We start from the raw sequence: 20,070 nt of genomic DNA, 5'->3' as shown, positions 1-20,070 counted from the left end.
AAATACCTATCTTCATGGATCAACTTAAATTTTATTACTACCTTTATTTCTATTAATGCAACAAACCACTTAAAATAACTCATTAATATTTAAGAACACTAATATGTAAAAGATGACCTCAGAACTAAGGGATTTCTTTAAAAATGTAACAATAAAGCAAGAAATGGTCAGTAGTGAGAGTTATGCAATGACAGGAAATTACACATGAAATTTGAGAAGAGTTTATATGCAATTAATATTTAAATTTTTTTTACCACATTGGGGTAGGGTGGAGATGCTGGTTATTTTGGTTTTGGTTGGTTGTTTTGTGTTGGTTTGATTTTTGGTGGTTTTTTTTTTGGTGGGGTTTTTTTGTCTTTGTTTTTTTTTTCATTTACTACGCAGTCATACTTTCAAGGTTGCAATAATGACAGCTATATCCTTGCATAATCTGATCCTCCCTCAAGCAACTTAGAAAGACATTCTACCATATTAAATGCATTAAAAGATGAATATTGTAGCTATTATATAGGCTATTTTCAGAATATATTGTATTTAAATCACCTCAAATCCAGTGCCTATTCCAGCTGATGCCTAAATCATATACTGTATACCTCTGTAATTGTCCCAACTTTACAGGAGAGAACAGACTGAGAAGATGAAGTAACTCTCTATATTGAACACTGGAGGGACAAGATAACATTTATACAGACCTTTAACTAAGAAACTGCACCTGTTTTTATGATCTACCAAATATCACAGCACCACCAAAGATGAGAACTCAAGTCTTCCAAGTGTCCACTCTGCTAGGATGTGTGTATGTAATCTAACAGATGCAGACTTCTGTACTTGTGGTAAGTTATGAAAAGAAAGTAAGATATGAAAAGTAAATAAATGTAAGATACATGCTGTACTTCCTCTGCCATATAGAATATAAAAATTCTATAATGTATTCAGTAATTTCAATTTTGTGACTTCTGCTGTTGTCTATTAGGGCAAAATTAATATGTGTGAAACTGAGATACTATTTTTACATCACTAAAAGCACAAGAATGCAAATGGAAGATGCAGCAGACTGAATCTTTCAAAAACAAAAGGTTATTGAGGAACTTAAGCTTGTAATGCAACAAGCTTTGCTAACAAATTAAATTTGCTAGTAATGTCAAAACAAGACATTTATAGAATATTGTACAAATAAGACACTGTAAGTAATTTGGTTTAAAGTGTTTTTGTTGGGGTTGTTTTTTTGTTTGTTCTTTGGTTTTGTTCTTTTTTAAGTTCTTCAACAACAGAATAAAAAAATTACTAGCACAGATGGAAAGTGCCATACCCAGAAACCATCCTTAGAGTGCAAACGATTTGGACTTTTAAATACATTGCTTTGAAGGAAATGACAATCTTAAAGATAACAGTGTGTGCAAGCTATTAGTTAAAAGTACCAATTAAAAGAAAAACTTCTTGCCAGTATTTTCTCCTGCTGGCTGTATCTCTCATTATTGCATGGAGCATCACATTCTTTCCACTTCTTTAAAATTCCAGAGATATGTTAGCACCACAATGTATCCTCCTCTTCAGTGGTCTCTTAGAAGAGCCACCCAATGCTGCATCACACTTTCAAAACTACAGACTCAGAAACACTCTTCAACTACCAACCAGGCAACCTACGTCCATCTGGCTAAATAGTTTTCAAAAAGGAATGGAAAAAATAAACACTTTTCTTGGTTGCTGAACTACAGGAAGTAAAGTTGAAGATGATGCAGCTATTTTATTCTTAAAAGTTATCAGGTAAGAAATTTTCCACTCTACAGTCAAACATCTCCCACATCTCTGTGACTCATGGAAAATTATCAGTGAACATTAAATAAGGGGAAACAAAAGTAAAAAATTCCAGCCCTTAAGACCTAAATGCCTGGAAAACATGGGGGTTTTTTGTAGATCACTGACTGCAGGTCTTCTTGCTGAAGGAGGCCTCTACAGAAGATAAAAAACCCGTTTTTGGATGTTGATGGTAGATTCTTAGAACACTGAAACTTGCTAAAGTAGAATCTTTACAAAGTCTTTCTTTTGCAACATCATGAGCAAAATTCTACAGGTTTGTCTGAAACTCTTGTATGTATTTATAATAGGTAACTTAATCTATTGGGCCAGGGAAATACTGGTTCAGCTTCAAGATCTTGTGACTTCAAAGAAAGAGAAGGCGAAATGCCTTTCTTAGGTCCTTGGCAGTCTGCAGTCCAGCATTTATGTTTTTATTACAATGCTATGGTTTTGACTGAAAGAGTAAGACTGTTTCTGTGGATAAAAGTACTTGACTTTGGCAAAACAGATTCTAAGCTCCAACAATTTGGTCTTCTCTTGCACAAGAGAAATTCTGAATCAACATAACAGTAATACCCATGCTGGCCTTGTAGATGTGACCATGAAGATGGCTTTGGTTTACAGCACACTGTGAATGAGCAATACAAAAAGCACTGAATGTCTGACCTTTCTAATATAAACACTAAAATCCTAAGGGGTTGTTCAGCCTAACTCCCCTGGGGACTTGGGGTTCATAAGCCTGCCTAAAACCTGACTTGGAGTACAAGCCTGTCTAAAACAGACAGCTGACAGTCCCAACATTTTGAACAAAGAGATCTGACTTTACTCAGGTAAGCTCCTCAAGATTTCTGCTACAACACCAGACCCACAAGTTACAGTGTGATCAGTTAAAAACCTCTACTGTTTTAAAGTGCCTTGGAGAGAAAACAGCTCTTACTTTGAAAGAAATTATAAGCACAGGTTATCTGGCTCAAGCTACATCAGCAATTAACTACAGTCTTTATTAAAATTCTAACACCATCTCACAAGCTGGCTGTCTCAGAAAGACCACTAAGGACCATTTTCAGAAGTATCTTCAACTCAAAATCTGAAGCAAATAAAAACCAAGTAGGTGAGAATCTGCTAACTTAACATATCCTTAATTACACTATTAGAATTCTGGCTTCCAAGCAAAACCCAAGACAAAAGCTATATCTTAAGAGCCCTGAATTTTGGTCCCCCACATACATCGTAGAGAAAGAAATGACCTGAACACATACAAGAGAAGATTGCTGACAAGAAAGCATCCAGGCAGTTCCTCAAAACCTTTACCACAGGGAAGTTCCAGGTTAAGAGAACTTCCTTTCTCTTGGAAGATCCAAGATCTCTGCCAGGTTCAGCCCAGCAGTGTTGCCCACAGCAGAAAACCCTCCTTCACTTGACTGACTGCAGACTCAGTGCAAGTAAGCTACTAAGAACATGGTCTTAACTCGACCAGCAGCACCTACCTGAATTACAGGAAGTTCAGTACATTTCTACATCAAGTAGCTGTGTAAAAAGAAATGCTGAACTAGAAATAATCCTGAGTCCTCAACACCAATCCCTTTTTACCACAGGGACTAATATATTTTATAAAAAGTAATTGTTCCACCCTAAAAGAATTCTGGTTTTACCTCTGAAATCCTGTCCTTACTAAACTACCTTTGTCCTTCAAGTAACACCCAAAACTTGTTTTTCTGTCATCTTGTAGTAACTCCACTTGTTACCTGTTCTAGAGAAGAATAACAACAGGCCTTCAGCATCACAAGCTACATCTTGGAAGCTTTCTGGAGCTATGTTCCTTCCAGATTTTTCTGCTTCATCTTCCTCTGTACTGATTTGAATGCAAAACCTCTTCCATACCCACACTGCTATCACCTGCTGTCTCTGGATTCATAACAAACATTATTATTTTTAGGAAAACAGATGCAATGTATCCAAATTCTGGGTCCTGCTTGGATTACTGTTAAAGTAGACCCTATCCTCTTCTGTGAGAAGAGAAGTTGAGTATACCCCCTCCTTTCTTGTCTTCACCTCAGGAACATTTTATTATTATTCAATCCAACCTTATACAACTTCAGTTTATCCTACTATTTCCTGATATTAGGTACTATCTCCTTCCATGCTCCTCCCTCCTACTCCAATCCAGTTGCTCATGTTTTGCTTATTCTTAAATATTTTCAGGTTGATAATTCTTTCACATTAACAAGAAACATCTTTCTTCTTCTTGTGCTCATAATCTCAGCACATTAAATTGCATCATCCCTTATCTGCACCACTCAATGCTATCTTTGCTCAAAGAACTACATCAAACCTCTTTAAAAAAAGACAACACAACAGTGGAATTAACACTGAAGAATGAAAATCTAACAAGGACCGCTGGTGTTGAACAATGCACAGGATTTCACTTGATATTCTATACCATGTTACCAATTATCTCTCCACAAAGAAAAACAAAAATTTCAAGACTCAATATGTGTACAGAAATTTTAAATTATATTACTTTAACACTATCAATGTTCTCCCTCTACAAAGGGAATGGAAGATAAACAATCTCTTCCAAAGCATATACCTTTCCATTTCTCAGCTACAAGAATACTGTAAGAAATATCAAAATCCAGGTAAACAAGTTAAAATTGTCCAGTAATTTCAGAAGAGAGGCACCCAAGAAGCACTAACTGGAAACTACATCTACACTGAGACTCTTCCACAAGTGGAATACCACAAGAACCAATTGTGCAGCTCTTCCATGTGTTTGTCTAGGAGGTGCAGAACTTTGCTTTCTTTCAGCATAGCCAAAAGCCTTCACTTGGTGCTTCTGTAGCCAAGGAGCCTGTTAAATATCTCCTAAGGGACTTGTCAGAATTGAATATGCTGTCCCTTTTACCTTAATTCATTTCTATAAGCAAAAAATATTATTTTAGCTTTTACAGTAAGAAAATTTTTGGCTCAAAGATTTAAAACCAGACTACTTACTCAGATGACAAGGCCTGAACAGTCATGGCCACAACCATGGCCTCTGTGCCACCAGAGTTCCCTAAAGACAACTGCCATGGCTCAAGGAGATGCCAGGAATGTCCCATTCTAACTTCTGGCCACAGCAGACTAAGGATGTCAGAGCGTCTCAGGCCCAGGAATCTCTGAATACCTCCAACATTCACTTCTACTTTTCCACTAACCCAGTTTGCAGCAAAGGAATATCCTCCTGCAGTAGCAACATGACTCCTGCAGTTGTGAACGAGTATTTTTACGGATCACGCATTTTGCAGTATTTAAGATGTGTTCTGCTTTTTACTTGCCCCTTTTTGCCAGGATATCCCAACTCAGCTCCAAATAAAGCTTTAAATGAAAGCCACAAGGAAAGTGACATTTCAGGTTAGAATTTATCTCAGGAGGGAGACTGCCAGAAGAAGTGGTCATGAGCAAAACCAAACTAGGCACCATAGCAAGATCAAATTATTTCAACATGGCAGGCCTCCATCAAGAGCTGTTGAAAGGGACATCAGAGCTCTGTGAAGCACAAATCCTAGAGTGTGTAAAAGGATGATTTCACACTGTCTTCAAAAATTTCTGTACACAAGCCCAAATTCCATACATTTTATTTTCAAAAGCAGTATTGGTGCCTCTAAAAAAGACAGTTGCTAATGTAAACTATTTAAAAAGCTGTGTTTGAACAGCTTCTGTAGCTCTCACTTTAAAAATAATGAGACCAAACATCAGGAACGAGGAGATTCATACAGGGCTGATGGCAACTCCCTTTGTCTAGGGGGACACAGCAGCTCAGCACAGCAGGGACACTGCACCAACTCTTCCTCAGCCCATCCATCACAGAAGCCCAGCAACTCTAACTAAGTCTCAGCAACACTTCATATCACACATCAGTTTTTACATCATTTTTTCCTGTTTCTAATAACAAGAGGAATTGCTATAAACATCAGGTAGTATCCTAATTGATTGTGAAACACTGGAATGTAAGAACCTCTACAAAACTTAACACACCTGTGTTTAGGCTATCTCAGTATCTGTAGTATTTTCATATAAATCTAAAAATTAATCAGCTTATCATTTAACAGTACACTTTCACAAACATTCCACTGTGCAGTACTGGTTGGGAAAATCCCACTCTAAAATTGACAGTGCTTTAATGGAACCTTTCCTAGAAGAAGGTAAAATTACTTAATTTCCTAAATTTATTTTTCCACTTGCTGACTCTACAGTATTTTAAAAGGTTATCTCTACTTAGAGATAACCTCTTAAAATGAAATATCAGAGATGTTTTCAGAGAAAACTCAATGTCTGCATTGAGTTTCATTTGTAGAAACCATAATTTCCAGATATTTACTAGCAGGCTATCAGGGTGATAGTACAGTTGCTAATTGCTGTCTTTTATCTGTATTATCCATCTGAAAGGAATTCCCAAGCATGAGATAACTGAGCTACTGCAACAGCTTAATGATCTTCTCCCTCCTAGAATAAGACAACCACATATGAATCAGTGTTATTAAAATTTGCATTATAAAATTTTTTTGCCTGTGTTGTTTAAGTCATAGCACTTAGTTCTACTGGAAAGATGAATTAAATAAGTCTACAAATAAAATCTAATTATAGTGATACTCATCATAAAATAGTTTCATTGATGGATTGCCAAACACTGACTTGCTCTCCCAGACTCTCAGAAGAAATATGTATTACAAAAAACAAACAAACAAAAAAAAACTCCCAAAAAAACTCCCAAAATATCCCAAACACAGTAATTTGAAGATTTCCTCAGGATTAAAAACTTGTACCGCCTGTCCTCAATTGTCACTCCTGCAACTACACATACGTAAAAATCCACAAGCTACTTCTTACTTTAGCATACATAATACATATTCAATTTAGACATAGATATTTTGGAATGCAGCATTCTAGAGGGAAAACACCAGGATAGCCTCAGCACCAGTGGAACAGATTAAACTCTTTCATCTCCTCTGTTAGGGTTGTTCATCCTCCACACAGCATCCAATTTTTGGACAAAAACCATCCTATACTGCATGAAGGAAATTAATAACCATCTTCAGCATAAAACCTAGGTCAGTTCTAATCACACCTTATTATAACGGAGGTTTCAGCTACCTCCTGCACAGGTTTTGAAGTGTCTCAAGAGAAACATATACAGAAACAGAGCTGGAATAAAGCCACACAGAAATACTGATCCAAGAGACTTTAATGTGGGTGCCAGAGTTTGTGTGTAAATATATATGAATATGCATGTGTGAAAAAACCCTTCGGCTCTGAAGAATGGGAGCAATGACATCTTCAGTACTCCAGCTGGGCAGCTGTAAGCAGTCAAGGGATATTTGTGGTTGATCTTATATATGCTGTCCCATCAGTCTGCACAAAGGTGAACAAGTAAGTACACTTGCAGAAATTTCAACACGAGTTTAATTTCTGAATTTATCTAGGAGCCTTTTATAAACACTCCCCTGAAAATTCTCCATATTTTCCCTTGAGGGTTCAATTTCTTCCAAAAACACCAGCAACTTTTGTGACTGAGTAGCTCTGGCTATTCCTTCTCAAACTGTGATACATTGTCTTCTGATGAAGAATAATTACATGCTCAAAAAAACAATCTGAGTTGGTGAGGTTCCTTGAACAACGTGCAATATCAAGACTGGAATGGCCTCCACATCCAGAAAACATTTGGTACTTGTACTGGTTTTGTTATCTTACAAACAGTTTGACATATATCTGGAAAAAGACTTTGAAATTAAGGACAAAACAGTGATATTTAGGTGTCTGGAAAAGGGGGGAAAAATCTATCACATCTGATGATGGAACTTCTATTTGTTGACCTCCAAAAGTCCACCAGAAGTCCTGGCCCTGTCCTTCCCACATCAGATCTAAGCATGATTCATTCTTGGATTGTACTGTTTCTGCAGCCATTGATGACAACTGATGGTTTTCCTTCAAAATAAATGGTCAATGGTTCCTTCAGAATTTCTGTCCAGGTCATTGGTTTATTTGCAAGAGGAACACATACAGCTCTTTGTCATATGCATTACCTCAGCTACAGCTGGCAGGTATACACTGTATTTATTCAAGTTATGATCTACTTAACGGTGCTTTTGACTGTCTTCTCTCTATTACTCAGTGGTCCAGCAGCAAGCTGATAAACTTTGTCTTTATGGGAACATTTTGCACGTTCACCATCACAAATGTGGTATTTACCCTTGAGCTGGCAGTTCAGCACCTGCAAACTCAAGACCTGCACTAATACACCTGGCAACATATTCCTCCCACTCAGTATCTCTATTTAAACAGGAGAGACAGTTTTTATCTTTTCTTCCTCAAATTTTCCCATAGGAAACACAAGTCCTCACTTACTTCAAGCCTCCTCATACAGAAGTAGTAATGGCATAGGTGGCATTATGAATCCTACTCATTTCATTGTGACAGCCACCTGGCTTTAAACTGAAGGAGCAATAAATATTCACAGAAATAGAAGCATATATTTTAATCTCCAGAAAAGTATCTTGCTCTTGTTTGAATGTATTCTGTGGAATTGTTTCATTTACAGAAACAATTTCTAGCTAGAGGTTGCTGAGCAATGCACTGATACACTGTAAGGCTGGGCCTTCATGTGTCTTTTACTCTCCAGCTATCACTTTCCAGTCGAGAACAAAACACTCCATTGTTCAGAAACAAAAGACTTCAGAGTCCTGAGCTGTAAGGGAATGGCATGGAGGGAAGATTGCCTTCAGCCCTGCATTCCAACCCTTTCCAGCTTAACAGGATCCTCCTGCAAGTAAACTCTCATATCTACTATTTAATCGGCCTGCAAGTAGAAATCATCCACAAAGGTCTTAGCAAATGAAATTAGAAGTGTTGTTGTTGTTATAACTAAAGAAAAACACATTCACCGTATTTGTGAATAACAGGTCATCCAAACTTGTAGTTAAACTTCTAAGATCATGATTAAACACCAGTATCAAAGAAGAGCTCACCAGAAGTGGAAAGGATAGGTCCTTGTTAAAAATCTGGTTTTCTATTTTCTATTGAAACCATGCTTTAATGCAACTTAGAAGAAACCTAGGCCCATGGAGTTCCCTTTTACTTTGTTTTCGTTTTGAGAATTCAAGTAATTAGTCTAGCAAATTGTAGTGACAGTAATCAACACACAGCAATAGGCATCATTCAAGTTATTGCTCAAGTATCCATTCTAAGCCAACATAGAACTCCTACTGTTATACTTAATTTAGGAACTGCTAATCAAAGAGAAAGCTTGGTGTTCATCAGTGCAGGTAACGTTGTGTATGCCCTACTGCACACATTTTTAAAAAAGAATGTGTAATTTTTTGTGCATATGTAGGTATGCAATGTGCATAAAGGTGTATGTAGTTACACACACACTGAAAAGTGCTACCCTTAACCTAGACTAAGTGGTTTAGAAAAGTTCTAAAGGCAGATCAGATAAATTAAAAAGTACCTGCACTAATAATACCAGCTACAATGACTTCAATAACAGTAATGAAGACACTTCTAGTTTAGCCTCAAGTACAACAGAATGAGTTGTAACCTTGAATCTTAACATATAAACAAAGTAAGTAAACTGCAGTAGAATAACCTCAGGAAAAAACCAAACACATACATACCTTCACTGCAAAAGGGTCTTTTGATACCAGAGAAATTCACTGTTTCATGGAGCGTTTTCTCTTCCTGACAGTATTCACAGTATGTAACTATGCAGTGCAGCTTCTTATAATCATCAGAACATGCTCTGCTGCAGAACTGATACACTTTGTTCTAAATGCAAAGTTGCAAAGCATCATGAATAAGGTTAATGGATGAAATCTTAAGGTCTAACTAGTACAACTTGAAATAATAGTTGCCATTAAGACAATTTACAAAGTAAACTGAATTGCAAACACATAATTAGAGTGTGACTTCTAATGCTAAAAATTCAGAAATCCCAATTAAGCTGACAGTGCTACAAATAGTCATAATTTCACATGAAAACACCGAACAGAAAATATGCCACTCAATCTCAGCATATCCTCTTTAGATACTTCTCCAGTTCATAAAGAAGTGTAGTAATGGTATTTCATATCTACAATGAAAGCAGATTCCAGACTTACAGCTCATCTGAGAAAATACATTTTTTTAAATTACACAGATACTATTTATGAACAAGGAGTTCTGCTTTTATCCATACTGAAATTAAATTATATTCTACAGAACCAGGTAGATTTTAACTGAGCTTTTTAAAAGAAACTTCAATACTTTATAAAATAGCTAGAAAAACTGTATTAAAGTTCTAAGTTTAGACTTTTAAAACACATCATCAATCTAAGAATAACACCAACATCCCCCTTACCTCCCATTCCAGTACTTCTGGTTTTGAACAGAAAGAACTTTTGCAATAATTGCATTTCAACTGAATATCACTGGGAGAGACGAACTGACCATTTGTTGAAGACTGAACACTGAGCGTCTGAAAAACATAAATATATATACATACATCACTAAGAAAAACAAGTTACTTTTAAAATGTGGGTTTTTTTCAATTAAGCTCACAGTGTTTTGAGAATTCAGGAGTTTATTTATAAACTCAAGAACATTTCTGGCAAAAGCACAGCGGTTGGTTCTTTACCTTAATTCCTTTTCCCATGTCATCTCAGATTTCTCAACTTTGAATCATTACCCTTACTTCCACCATAATTACTTTAAGTCATATTTTTTTACCTTACCTTTCTTATGCCTTTTATTTAAGGGTTAACACATTTTTTGTAAAAATAAACAAAAAAAAAATCCCCAAACTGAATGCTTTTGTTAATCACAAAACATACTTTCACATAAAAACATTTCACAGCTTGTATTGTTTTGGTGACAGACAAAGACCAACAAACAAATGTTTTCAAAGCCAAACCTCACCAAGGCAGATTATCAACATCTTATGTAAGCATATCACTTGAAAATACAACTACTAAAGTAAAAGGCTTTCAGTGAGAAACCTCACATCAACTCAGTTTAAGAATAAACTAGCTAACAGTCCTAAGTAGCCTCAATCCCATGGCAGGAAGATGCAATTATTCACACAACCAGCCCCAAAACAATCCAGGGGTTTAAAACTGAGAAAAATACTAAAGAATGCATGTGTAAGTATGAGAATTTAGTTCTGTAACTGAGAAATTTCTTTAGTGCATTTCTGTAGCAATCAGTAAATAAAAGAACTCAATTATAAAGTACCTGTGCCTTTCAGTATGTCTTATATGTGCCAACAGAATAGAGTGTTTTTGCCAATTCCCTACATAAGCAAGAGCTATTGGTGTATTATAGATGTGATGTTCAAGACAAAGATCTGAATCAGCAGGAATCACACACTTGAATCCAGGACAACCTTCTTACATCTGTCTTCTCAACAAACTTTCCCACACTATTTGCAACAGAACAAATATATTTAAAGACAAATTCTCTTCAGATAGATTTGTTACTACCTCTCCACAGTGTAACAGTGGAAATTCAAAACATTTCTGTTACAGGACACTTTTCTTCAGACTCTTATGTTAGTAAGGGTACACCTACACTAAAAAACATATTAAAACTAGGTTGAGACTTATTGCTAATATAAACCCTGATCTATGTGGGCTGCTACTGCTGAGTGCAAGCTGGCAGTGCAAACAGTATCATTTTATGCAGATGCATTAACTCCGTGTCAAGAGTCTGCAGACATTAAGTAGTCATGGATATTCCACAATCACAGGCAGGACCTGAGACCCAGCTGCCAGGCAGCAGAAAGATGACATCTTTACTCAATGGCCCATCAGCCTGTAACAACTTTATATATATATATAACGTCTACAACAACTTTTTTCTGATGCCTACACACAATATTATCATATTTCTCTCTTTATATCCAGCAAGTGTCCCTTGTGGCTCAGCAAGGTTTGCTTCACTTTGGCTGCTCTAAATAGCTGAAGAGCTGCAAAAACATGAGAGCCACAAAGGCATGTATAACTGCAAGGTCCGATCTGTGCACTTCTGCTTCTGCAGAACCACTTCTGCTTCAGCAAACACCACGCTTGACACATGCTGCTCTGCGCTTTACGGAAGCCCTAGAAGCTCTCATTGATAATGAAAAGAACTCAGGAATACTCAGCATCTCCAGCTCAGGAATTGTTGCGGTGTGTTTCAAACTTTCAGGTCCCTTACCCAGGTGTGCCAAAACCCTCCCTTCCCCCTTTGCCCCCTTGCTGAGTGAGTCCTGTCAATCAGGCTTAACATTCCAACAAGGCGTCGTGTGGTTGGGCAAGTTCAAAGGATGCCCCTCAGGCCCAGAGGTCATTGGCCTGTCTAGGTGTCCCTCGTCCCTTGAGACCCCACCTCCCCCACCTGGTTGGTGGCTCACCTGTCCCCTCCCCTCCCCCTGAGCTTAAAAGGTGAAGTAGGCCATGTGGTGGCCATTCTATTGGAGCTGTTCCTAAGATTCAGACCTCTGTCACCATGGAACAAACCTCTGGATATAACCCTCCAGCAGAATCCTCTCCTTTTTTTCTCTTCACCTTCGCCTGAAGTCTTCTTCCTGAGGTAAACGGAGTTCCTAACAAGCCTGGACTTGTTTAGTGCCCAGCTGAAATCACCAGCCAGCTAAAGGTGTCTCTGGGGTGATACACCACAGCTGCCGCCTTTGGCCTAGCAGCGAGGGTCAGACTGGGCCAGGCACAATCTAACTGGTAATAAGGAATGAAGGAGATGCAAAGAACTAGCAGATGTGACAACTTGTACAGAAACAGTGAAGACAGAGGGAGGAATGAAGATGAAATATACTAAATGGTCACCAAATGAAAAGCAATCCTTATCTTTCACATCTGCAGTTATTTTTACAGGTGGGACCCAACTACCCTACTGTGAGGGCTGTAAGTTAAAAGTAAAACATAGTTTACAGTTGTTTTCTGAGGTATGCCACAGTTACCTTCTTTTATTTCTTTCCATTACTGTTTAGTGAGGTAGAAACTCAGACTCACAAAATCTAGGGAGTTGATAATTGAAAAATAACAAAAAGCAAGGGAAGTGAGAAAAACAAAGACTGAGACTATTTCAAATTAGTAGTTGTTTTAAAGGAAACTTACGCATAACTATAGATTAAACAAATGTAAGTTATTAAACATTATTACTTCTAAAAAAACCTCAAAATCAATTATTTTTATCATGAGGTCCTCTGGTTAACTAAGTATTTTTCTGGAAAAATCTGTAAAGAACTGAATTTATATTCCTGAAAGTTCTAAACCAAGCAGAAGATGTTTTTTAAATGAAGTTAATGAAAACACTGTTTTGTATGCCTCTTTAAAGTTTCAGTTATTCTGCTTACAATTAAAGACTGCTTCTGCATTATAATTTGAGCCAAGATGACATGCATGTAGTATTTTCACCATCTTGCTCTACTTCTAACTTACAAGGTACTTAAAGTACCCTCAGGAATTATTTGGGGGCATAATTACACATAAGGAATAATAAAACAAAAAAATATGATAAATTCATTAAAATCTTTCACCAGTCACCCTGAACACAAAGCTTTATCTATGCTGTGTTGTATCAAAGACATCTTTGAAATTATGTACCTATGTTTGTTCTTTTGAGAGCCTGCCCTGAATAACAAAAGCATGAGAAGTGCAAGCAAAGCAAAAAAACCATTGTAAAGGCCTCTTCAGCCTTCAATGCAACCAGCTCAGACTGCTCTAAGCTGCCAGTTTAATGATGAACACTGGGCAGGCACAGCCCAGGATCTTCTGAGAAGGCCACCACAGCTGCACAGCTTCTGCCCTGCCCCTGCAGCTTATGTGACAGGAGGTTATCCTTGCTCACAGCAAGATGAAATCAAATTGTGGAAACATTTCTATACACAAATGTACATGTGGAAGAGCTAGTAGGCAGCCAAATTGAGGTTAGGTGTTTTTTCCAGCTGAGAAAGAAAACCTCAAAGCTTTGAAAGAATCAAGTTTTTCTTAATGCACATGAGAGAAGCACTTATGAGAAATCTTCTACACGCTGTCATTCATTAGGACTGTTCCACAAGCAAAATCAATGGAACTAAATTAAATAGGGAAGGAAATAAACTTTTCCCCTGCACTCATGCACACACAGACTTTCCAGCTTAGGCATGGAAGGCATATTTTTATTATTAACAAACTTAGAAGAGTATTTGTCTGTGTGCACACACATGTATAAGAGACATGCAACATATACAGCCAAGAACACTTCCAGGCACCATCACAATGGTGAAAGAGAACAGCATTAGTGAATAATCAGGGAGAGTAACCTGATAAAAACTATTGTACTTGTAATTCTTACCCATATTGGTCCTACAATTCTCCAAATACATCCATAAATTGGAAGCAAAGCCCAAACCAACTAAAGTTTGAACACACATTTTGTACAGACTTGTGTTTTGCCAGACAGCTTGTACTGTCAGACATTTACACAGCTGCTAATCATGGGAAGACATTTGTGTTACTGCCTCCATGTTCACAATAAATAATCAATAGTTTATTTTTCCCTTAACAGCAAGATCTTCAACTGACCCAGTAAAGGTACCAGTATCAATACCAGTTTAAAACAATACACCTTGGGAACAGTTCCATCTTTAACTCTGCATTAACAACCTCCAAGACAGAGTGTGGAAGACAAGATTCAGTCCCACTGCTCTACCACCAGCTACCAAACAAAAACACATAAAGCAGGCTGTTATCTCTCTTTTACTCTCTTTCTTACAAGACTAAATGCTCTTACAGGCTGCTCAAAGGAGAATGCAGATATAGACATACACTGTACAACATGCAGCTCACCTGAATCTTCCCAATATTTCAATCCATTAAAAGAACAACTAGCTAGAAACAAAAGGTTATTTGTGGAACAAATTACAAATTGTAATCAATCCTTAAGTTCTATAAAACAAACGTACCCATTTGTAAATCAAAAGGACTAAAACCCCTGCAGAAGGGAAGAAACACAGGCCTGAGATAGCAATTATTCTGTTTTGTGAAGGATAACCCTTAAAGAAAAAAGTCTAGGAAGAGCAGGCAAAGCAGGAAAAGGGGATGAATATGAAGGCAGAAAACTAAAATAAGAGTTATCTCCATTAACACTAAAAATATGGAGTATTTTTACCATAGTAAATTGACCATTTTTTCAATTTTCAGTAGGTTCAATACCATACGTGTCACTTAGGTACAAGAGAAGCCTCAAGGGAACACTAACAGTGCTCATGTTGTGGTATACTATCCTTTCCACCTAAATACTAAATGAACAAAACAAAGAAGTTGTTCTCATACATTCAACTCTAGCCTCCTGTGAATATATTTTATTTTTTTACACAGTGACTATACAAAAGCTATGAAAAGCTAAAATCCAACAATGGTGGTAACTGTGAGCAAATAACAACCTACCCATTCTTGGTCTTTACTGAGAACTCAGACTGCAAGGCTGCTGCAGTTAAATTTCACTACAACCCTGACAGGAGATGGACGTTCAGCACTGAGACTGCAACAGAAGCAGGAGCACAAGGACTCAGTAAGACCACGAACCCACAGCCAGCATTACATGATCTGGCACTTCTATTCAATAATGTTATTTAATGCTGACTTATGTGCAAATCCAAGAAGGGCCAGGTTGAATTTGTCATTCCCTGGCTGGATTTGGTCTGAGAGTTCTTGGGGATGCAACTGATTGTAAAATCATGTACAATAAAATAGATGTTAGATGATTTTGCACTGAGTATTACAGTCTGTCATCACATACTAACAATACACAGGGATTCTATTAATCAGTTCCATTGACAGACACCTACAGGTTATGATGGAAACACAGAACATGGCTACATGACAGAGGTCCTACCCAGGGTAAATTAAAGAAGCAATTGAAAGACCAATTTGCTGTCCACTTGACAGAAAACAGCAAAGTTCAATGACAAATGGGAAAACCCTGTGTGGGTGTAATTCTTCAACAACACATGAGGAAGTAATTATCAATTATCCTGCGTAAATCTGGGAAAAATGCTTTTACATACAAAATTTGAAACATATTCTTTTAAAATATCCTTTGATCACCAAGAGATTAATGGCTATGAAACATTTCACTTATGCTTTAAACTTGATTCATGCTGAAAATATGACACTTTCAACAAGCAGAGCAGCATCACCCAGAGTGCATGTCATTAGCCTAGCAACCCCCCCCCCCCAAGTTTTGGGTCACAATTTAAACAGATGGCATTGTCCATAAATAAAATGGTTGAGGCTCTAATCTTCCATTTCAGAAGGAATCACTTTTCTCCATGGCAAACCTTTGTTAGTTCTACATGCAATATGAGAATTTTGTTATTGGGTTTAGTACAAAAGAAGCTAAATTTGTTGACCTTCAAGGTAAAACAGCAAGGCTCACATCTATGAAGAGGCTTAGGTGCTAAGGCAGAAAAAGGAAGATGAGCAGTGATACAGCTTTGTGCTTTCTAACAGTATAAAGCAGAAATTGGTAAGTTTTTATAAGCTTAAGACAGCAGCTAGTGTTATTATGAAACAGCCTTTTGATCAAAGAAAATGTTATGAGCCAGGAGCACCTGCAATGTTAATTGTAACTCTCAAGCATGTATCCACAAGCAAGTTAGCTTAATATTCAAATACTTAACACCAACACAGGCACACAAATATTTAGGGAGGAAAAGATTTAACACAACAGCTAACCTGAAATTTAGCTACACAACTGGAACTGCAAAAGTTGTACAGTTTTCCATCAGGCATTGTGGCTTGATATTGAGGTAATGAGTTTCGCTTACAAAAGTGGCAAATAATTTCCATACCTAAAAGAAAAATGCAGTTTACAAACAAAATAAACAGAAAATAAAAGGAAAAAAAAAAGAGTATTACAGGTGACCCCTTTCTGGCTTTTCAATGCAGAAAACTAAGATAAGTCTGTTCTCCAGTCAGCTTCTACAAGTCACACAAAGCAAAAAAAAATTACAGAAGTTTGGATAAATTCTTTCACTAAAGATCAGTACTAAATATGAAAACACCTTCTTCCATAAAATTCACTGGAGCATTTTCAACTTCGAGTTGAGATCTGCTTTGCATACTGAAGAAAACATGTTTTGAATTATTTACTGGATCAAAAACTTTACCTAGAGAATATCTATATGCATAATAACTATCTCCCTTCTTATCCATCTCCTGCTTGACTGAAAAAAAATCCAGGGTGGGATTAATATGAGAATTCAGAGAATATGAATTCATATGCAAAAAATCTGCACTATCATCCTGTGACACAGGGGAGCACATTATGCTTCAGCATTTTTTTCACAGGAAGCCTTAAGACAGTTGAAAATTCTTTCCAACATCACAAAAAAAAGCCCAGTGAGGAAAATTAATCCTCATGGGTTCATTTACTGGCGTTCAACAGAAGATATTTTGGGTTTTTTTAAATGAAGTTAAAAACTATAAAGTCACATCTGCAGAGACTATAACTGTAAAACAAATGCACCCACCCCCAGTGTTCAAATTTTAAAAAAAGTCTACTCTTAGCACTGATGAAAACCCATCATCCTTTTCACTTACTTTGTGATTTTGCATATTTTGATTTGTGTGTGTTCATGCATACAGTTGAGCAGTATGGCTCCATATATCCATTAGGTCCTATGCACTGAGTCATGTCAAAAACCCTGCACTGAGCTCTGCAGCCAGTACAAGATGTTAATTGGCCACATTTCTAAAACATAAAACAAAGCAAAACAATGCATTAGTTAAAACTATGCTGGCTTTTAACTTAAATTATAGTCTAAAACAAAAAAACAAAACAAATGATAAGTTTTATTTCTGTCATCTACTCTCTCATCAGATCCCTACTATATTAACTCTCCTGATCATCCCCTCAAGAGCATTCAGCACTCAAGTTGTGTCTTTTACTCCTGGGGAAAAGCTAGCTAAAAATAACCTTCTGTGTAAAGACACACACATACACACACACCCTTCAAAAAACTCAAACCAACCAAAACATCCCAATTCCATCTCAAATCTCACCATCTGCAAACTGAACTGTGGAAAGAATGTGCAACAAGTTGTGCTGAATTGAAGAGTTTCAAAGAACTCTATTCCTCTCTCCTTGTTGATGGGACAGTGGTTGTAAGGAAAGTAATAGGAATCTGGCATGGCTAATGTGATTCATGCAATGGGTAAGCTGAGAAAAGACTGCTTTTGGTCCAACTTCCCTGTTCAAGCAGGGTCTTCCCAGAGCACATGGCACAGGATTGCATCCCAGATGGTTCATGAATATCTCCAGTGAGGAAGACTCCATAACTTCTCTGGGCAAACTGCTCCATTGTGCAGTCACCTGCACAGCAAAGTTATGAATATGAAGAATAAACAAACTCTGGGGAGAAAAAAATTCTATCCCCAATCCTCCAAGCAGGAGGAACACACTGCAGAGGTTCTATGCTCAAGTGACTCCATGAACCTGATAACAGACTCGATTTTGACATCCCTCAACACAGCAGTCAGTTCATCAGTATTTTTCCAAAGAACGGAACAAACGTTCTATAAAAAGCACAGAAAAAGCTCCACAGAGCAGGAATACCAATGACACAGTCAACATACTAAATCAATAATTCTGATGTGCTACATGCATTACATATGCCAATGTTAGGCAAATATCTCAAGCATGATAAAGCAGGTTTCAGAAAAAATATCTAGACACCTTCTCTGCCCATAGAAATAGTATCATGGTTTTGACAGTGATGGAGAAAATTCCTCACCAAATATGATGGGCCGCCTACCAGACAGACTCTCATCTTATTAAGTATTAGAAAATTGTCACTTAGGCACTTAAGACCTCTTCCCTTCCAAAGAAATTATTTTAGCACTCTCTCTCCCTCTTTCTCTATTCTCAAAGATGGAAAGGAGAAGGAAAGACAAAGCCTGTTTCGTAGGTGCTTCCCTTTGTTCAAAGTGAGAGAAGCTTCAGAGGATATCTCTGCTTTTCCTATTTTTCAGTAGCTAAATTTGAAAACCAGTTAAATCCAATCTTACAGACAGCTAGAGATGAAATTTTTGGGTTTATAATGTCATCTTTCCTATTCTAAGAGCATCCATACAAAAACATGCAAATCCACACATGCCTGTGACACAAAATCGGATGCAGCACCTTGTAGAGTCCAGTAAAATTTCCACACAACTTCACAATTTCCACATGCTGTTTTGATGAAACCTTTGCTGGGGATTTCCTCCAGAAAGGAGTACCTGTCAAGATACTAAACTCCTACCTAGAAGAAGGTATAAAATACAACTCTAGGATACTTCCTTCCTATTTTAATTTTTTTCCATTTGCCTTTAAGCAAGTTACTCAGGACATCATTATCTTCCTAAAACTGGCAAAATTCACACTTAGTAGCAAGACCAAAATGTAGCAGTTATATTGTTCTGTGAGCTGGAACTCTTCTGCTGCTATACATTCAGCTCCTCTGGCAGGCTAATAAACAAAAGCAGGGCATACCTCTGAGTTATATTGCTAGTAATACAGGAGGAGGCTACAACTTACAAAGGACTTGATTCCTTGGAACATGCTTAATGAACAACCACCACAAAAAAATCTGTTTGCACAAATACCCTTGAGAACCACAGAATAAGCTCAAATGTAAATGTAGAAGCATTGATGCAAATATGCTGGCAAATAACTAAGATCATTCAGCAATATGATCAGAAAACAACACACATGCAAATGAAGCTTTCACAAGTCCCATATCCAAAAGAGAAATCCAACAGAGGCTACAGTGATTTCAAGAGACAGCAAGACAAAAGCATAAGTTTTAATAAATTAATTTATAGTAAACTGATCAGAGCATAATCAGAAAAAAATTCGTTGTGTCAGTAAACTACGTGTTGCAACAAAAATTCCTTGAAAGCAGAAATAGCTTTTGCTAACTATCATCTCAAATACCTCCTCATTTATGTGATATCAAAAAAGGATCATGCATAGAAAAAACAGTGCAACAGCATGTCAAGCACTTGTGTATTTCATACATGTTCTAAATACAGGAGTTGTTTACTGACTTCACCCCATCTCTTTAGATTTAAAAGCAAGAAAAAAATTATTTCTATCTAGTAATAACCTAGAAAACTTGGATCTAGTTTATCAAGACTACAAAGACTAAGAATTTCCAAAAAACATGCCAACTATGCAGAAGATTCTGCGGGTAAGAGCAAAATAATATGTAATAACAAAGCTCTCATTTTATTCTTG

General features: G+C 37.1%; 1 protein-coding gene across 8 annotated transcripts in view; it reads right to left on the bottom strand.

The window, feature by feature from the left end:
• ZMYM2 (zinc finger MYM-type containing 2) overlaps positions 1-20,070 on the bottom strand; it is an 87,766-nt gene that overhangs the window by 26,049 nt on the left and 41,647 nt on the right. For 7 of the 8 annotated variants that reach the window (XM_074535209.1, XM_074535215.1, XM_074535210.1 and 4 more), the window contains 4 exons: positions 17,394-17,544; positions 16,527-16,642; positions 10,172-10,288; positions 9,450-9,600 (listed from right to left, as the gene is read on the bottom strand). In XM_074535209.1, the coding sequence (XP_074391310.1) occupies positions 9,450-9,600; positions 10,172-10,288; positions 16,527-16,642; positions 17,394-17,544 (535 nt within the window). The remainder of the gene's footprint in view (positions 1-9,449; positions 9,601-10,171; positions 10,289-16,526; positions 16,643-17,393; positions 17,545-20,070) is intronic. The other variant, XM_074535216.1, reaches the window with a different exon arrangement.

The sequence above is a fragment of the Zonotrichia albicollis genome, chromosome 2 (assembly GCF_047830755.1).
Source record: "Zonotrichia albicollis isolate bZonAlb1 chromosome 2, bZonAlb1.hap1, whole genome shotgun sequence".
Taxonomy (NCBI): Eukaryota; Metazoa; Chordata; class Aves; order Passeriformes; family Passerellidae; genus Zonotrichia; species Zonotrichia albicollis.
This window is presented reverse-complemented; position numbering and strand designations above follow the sequence as displayed.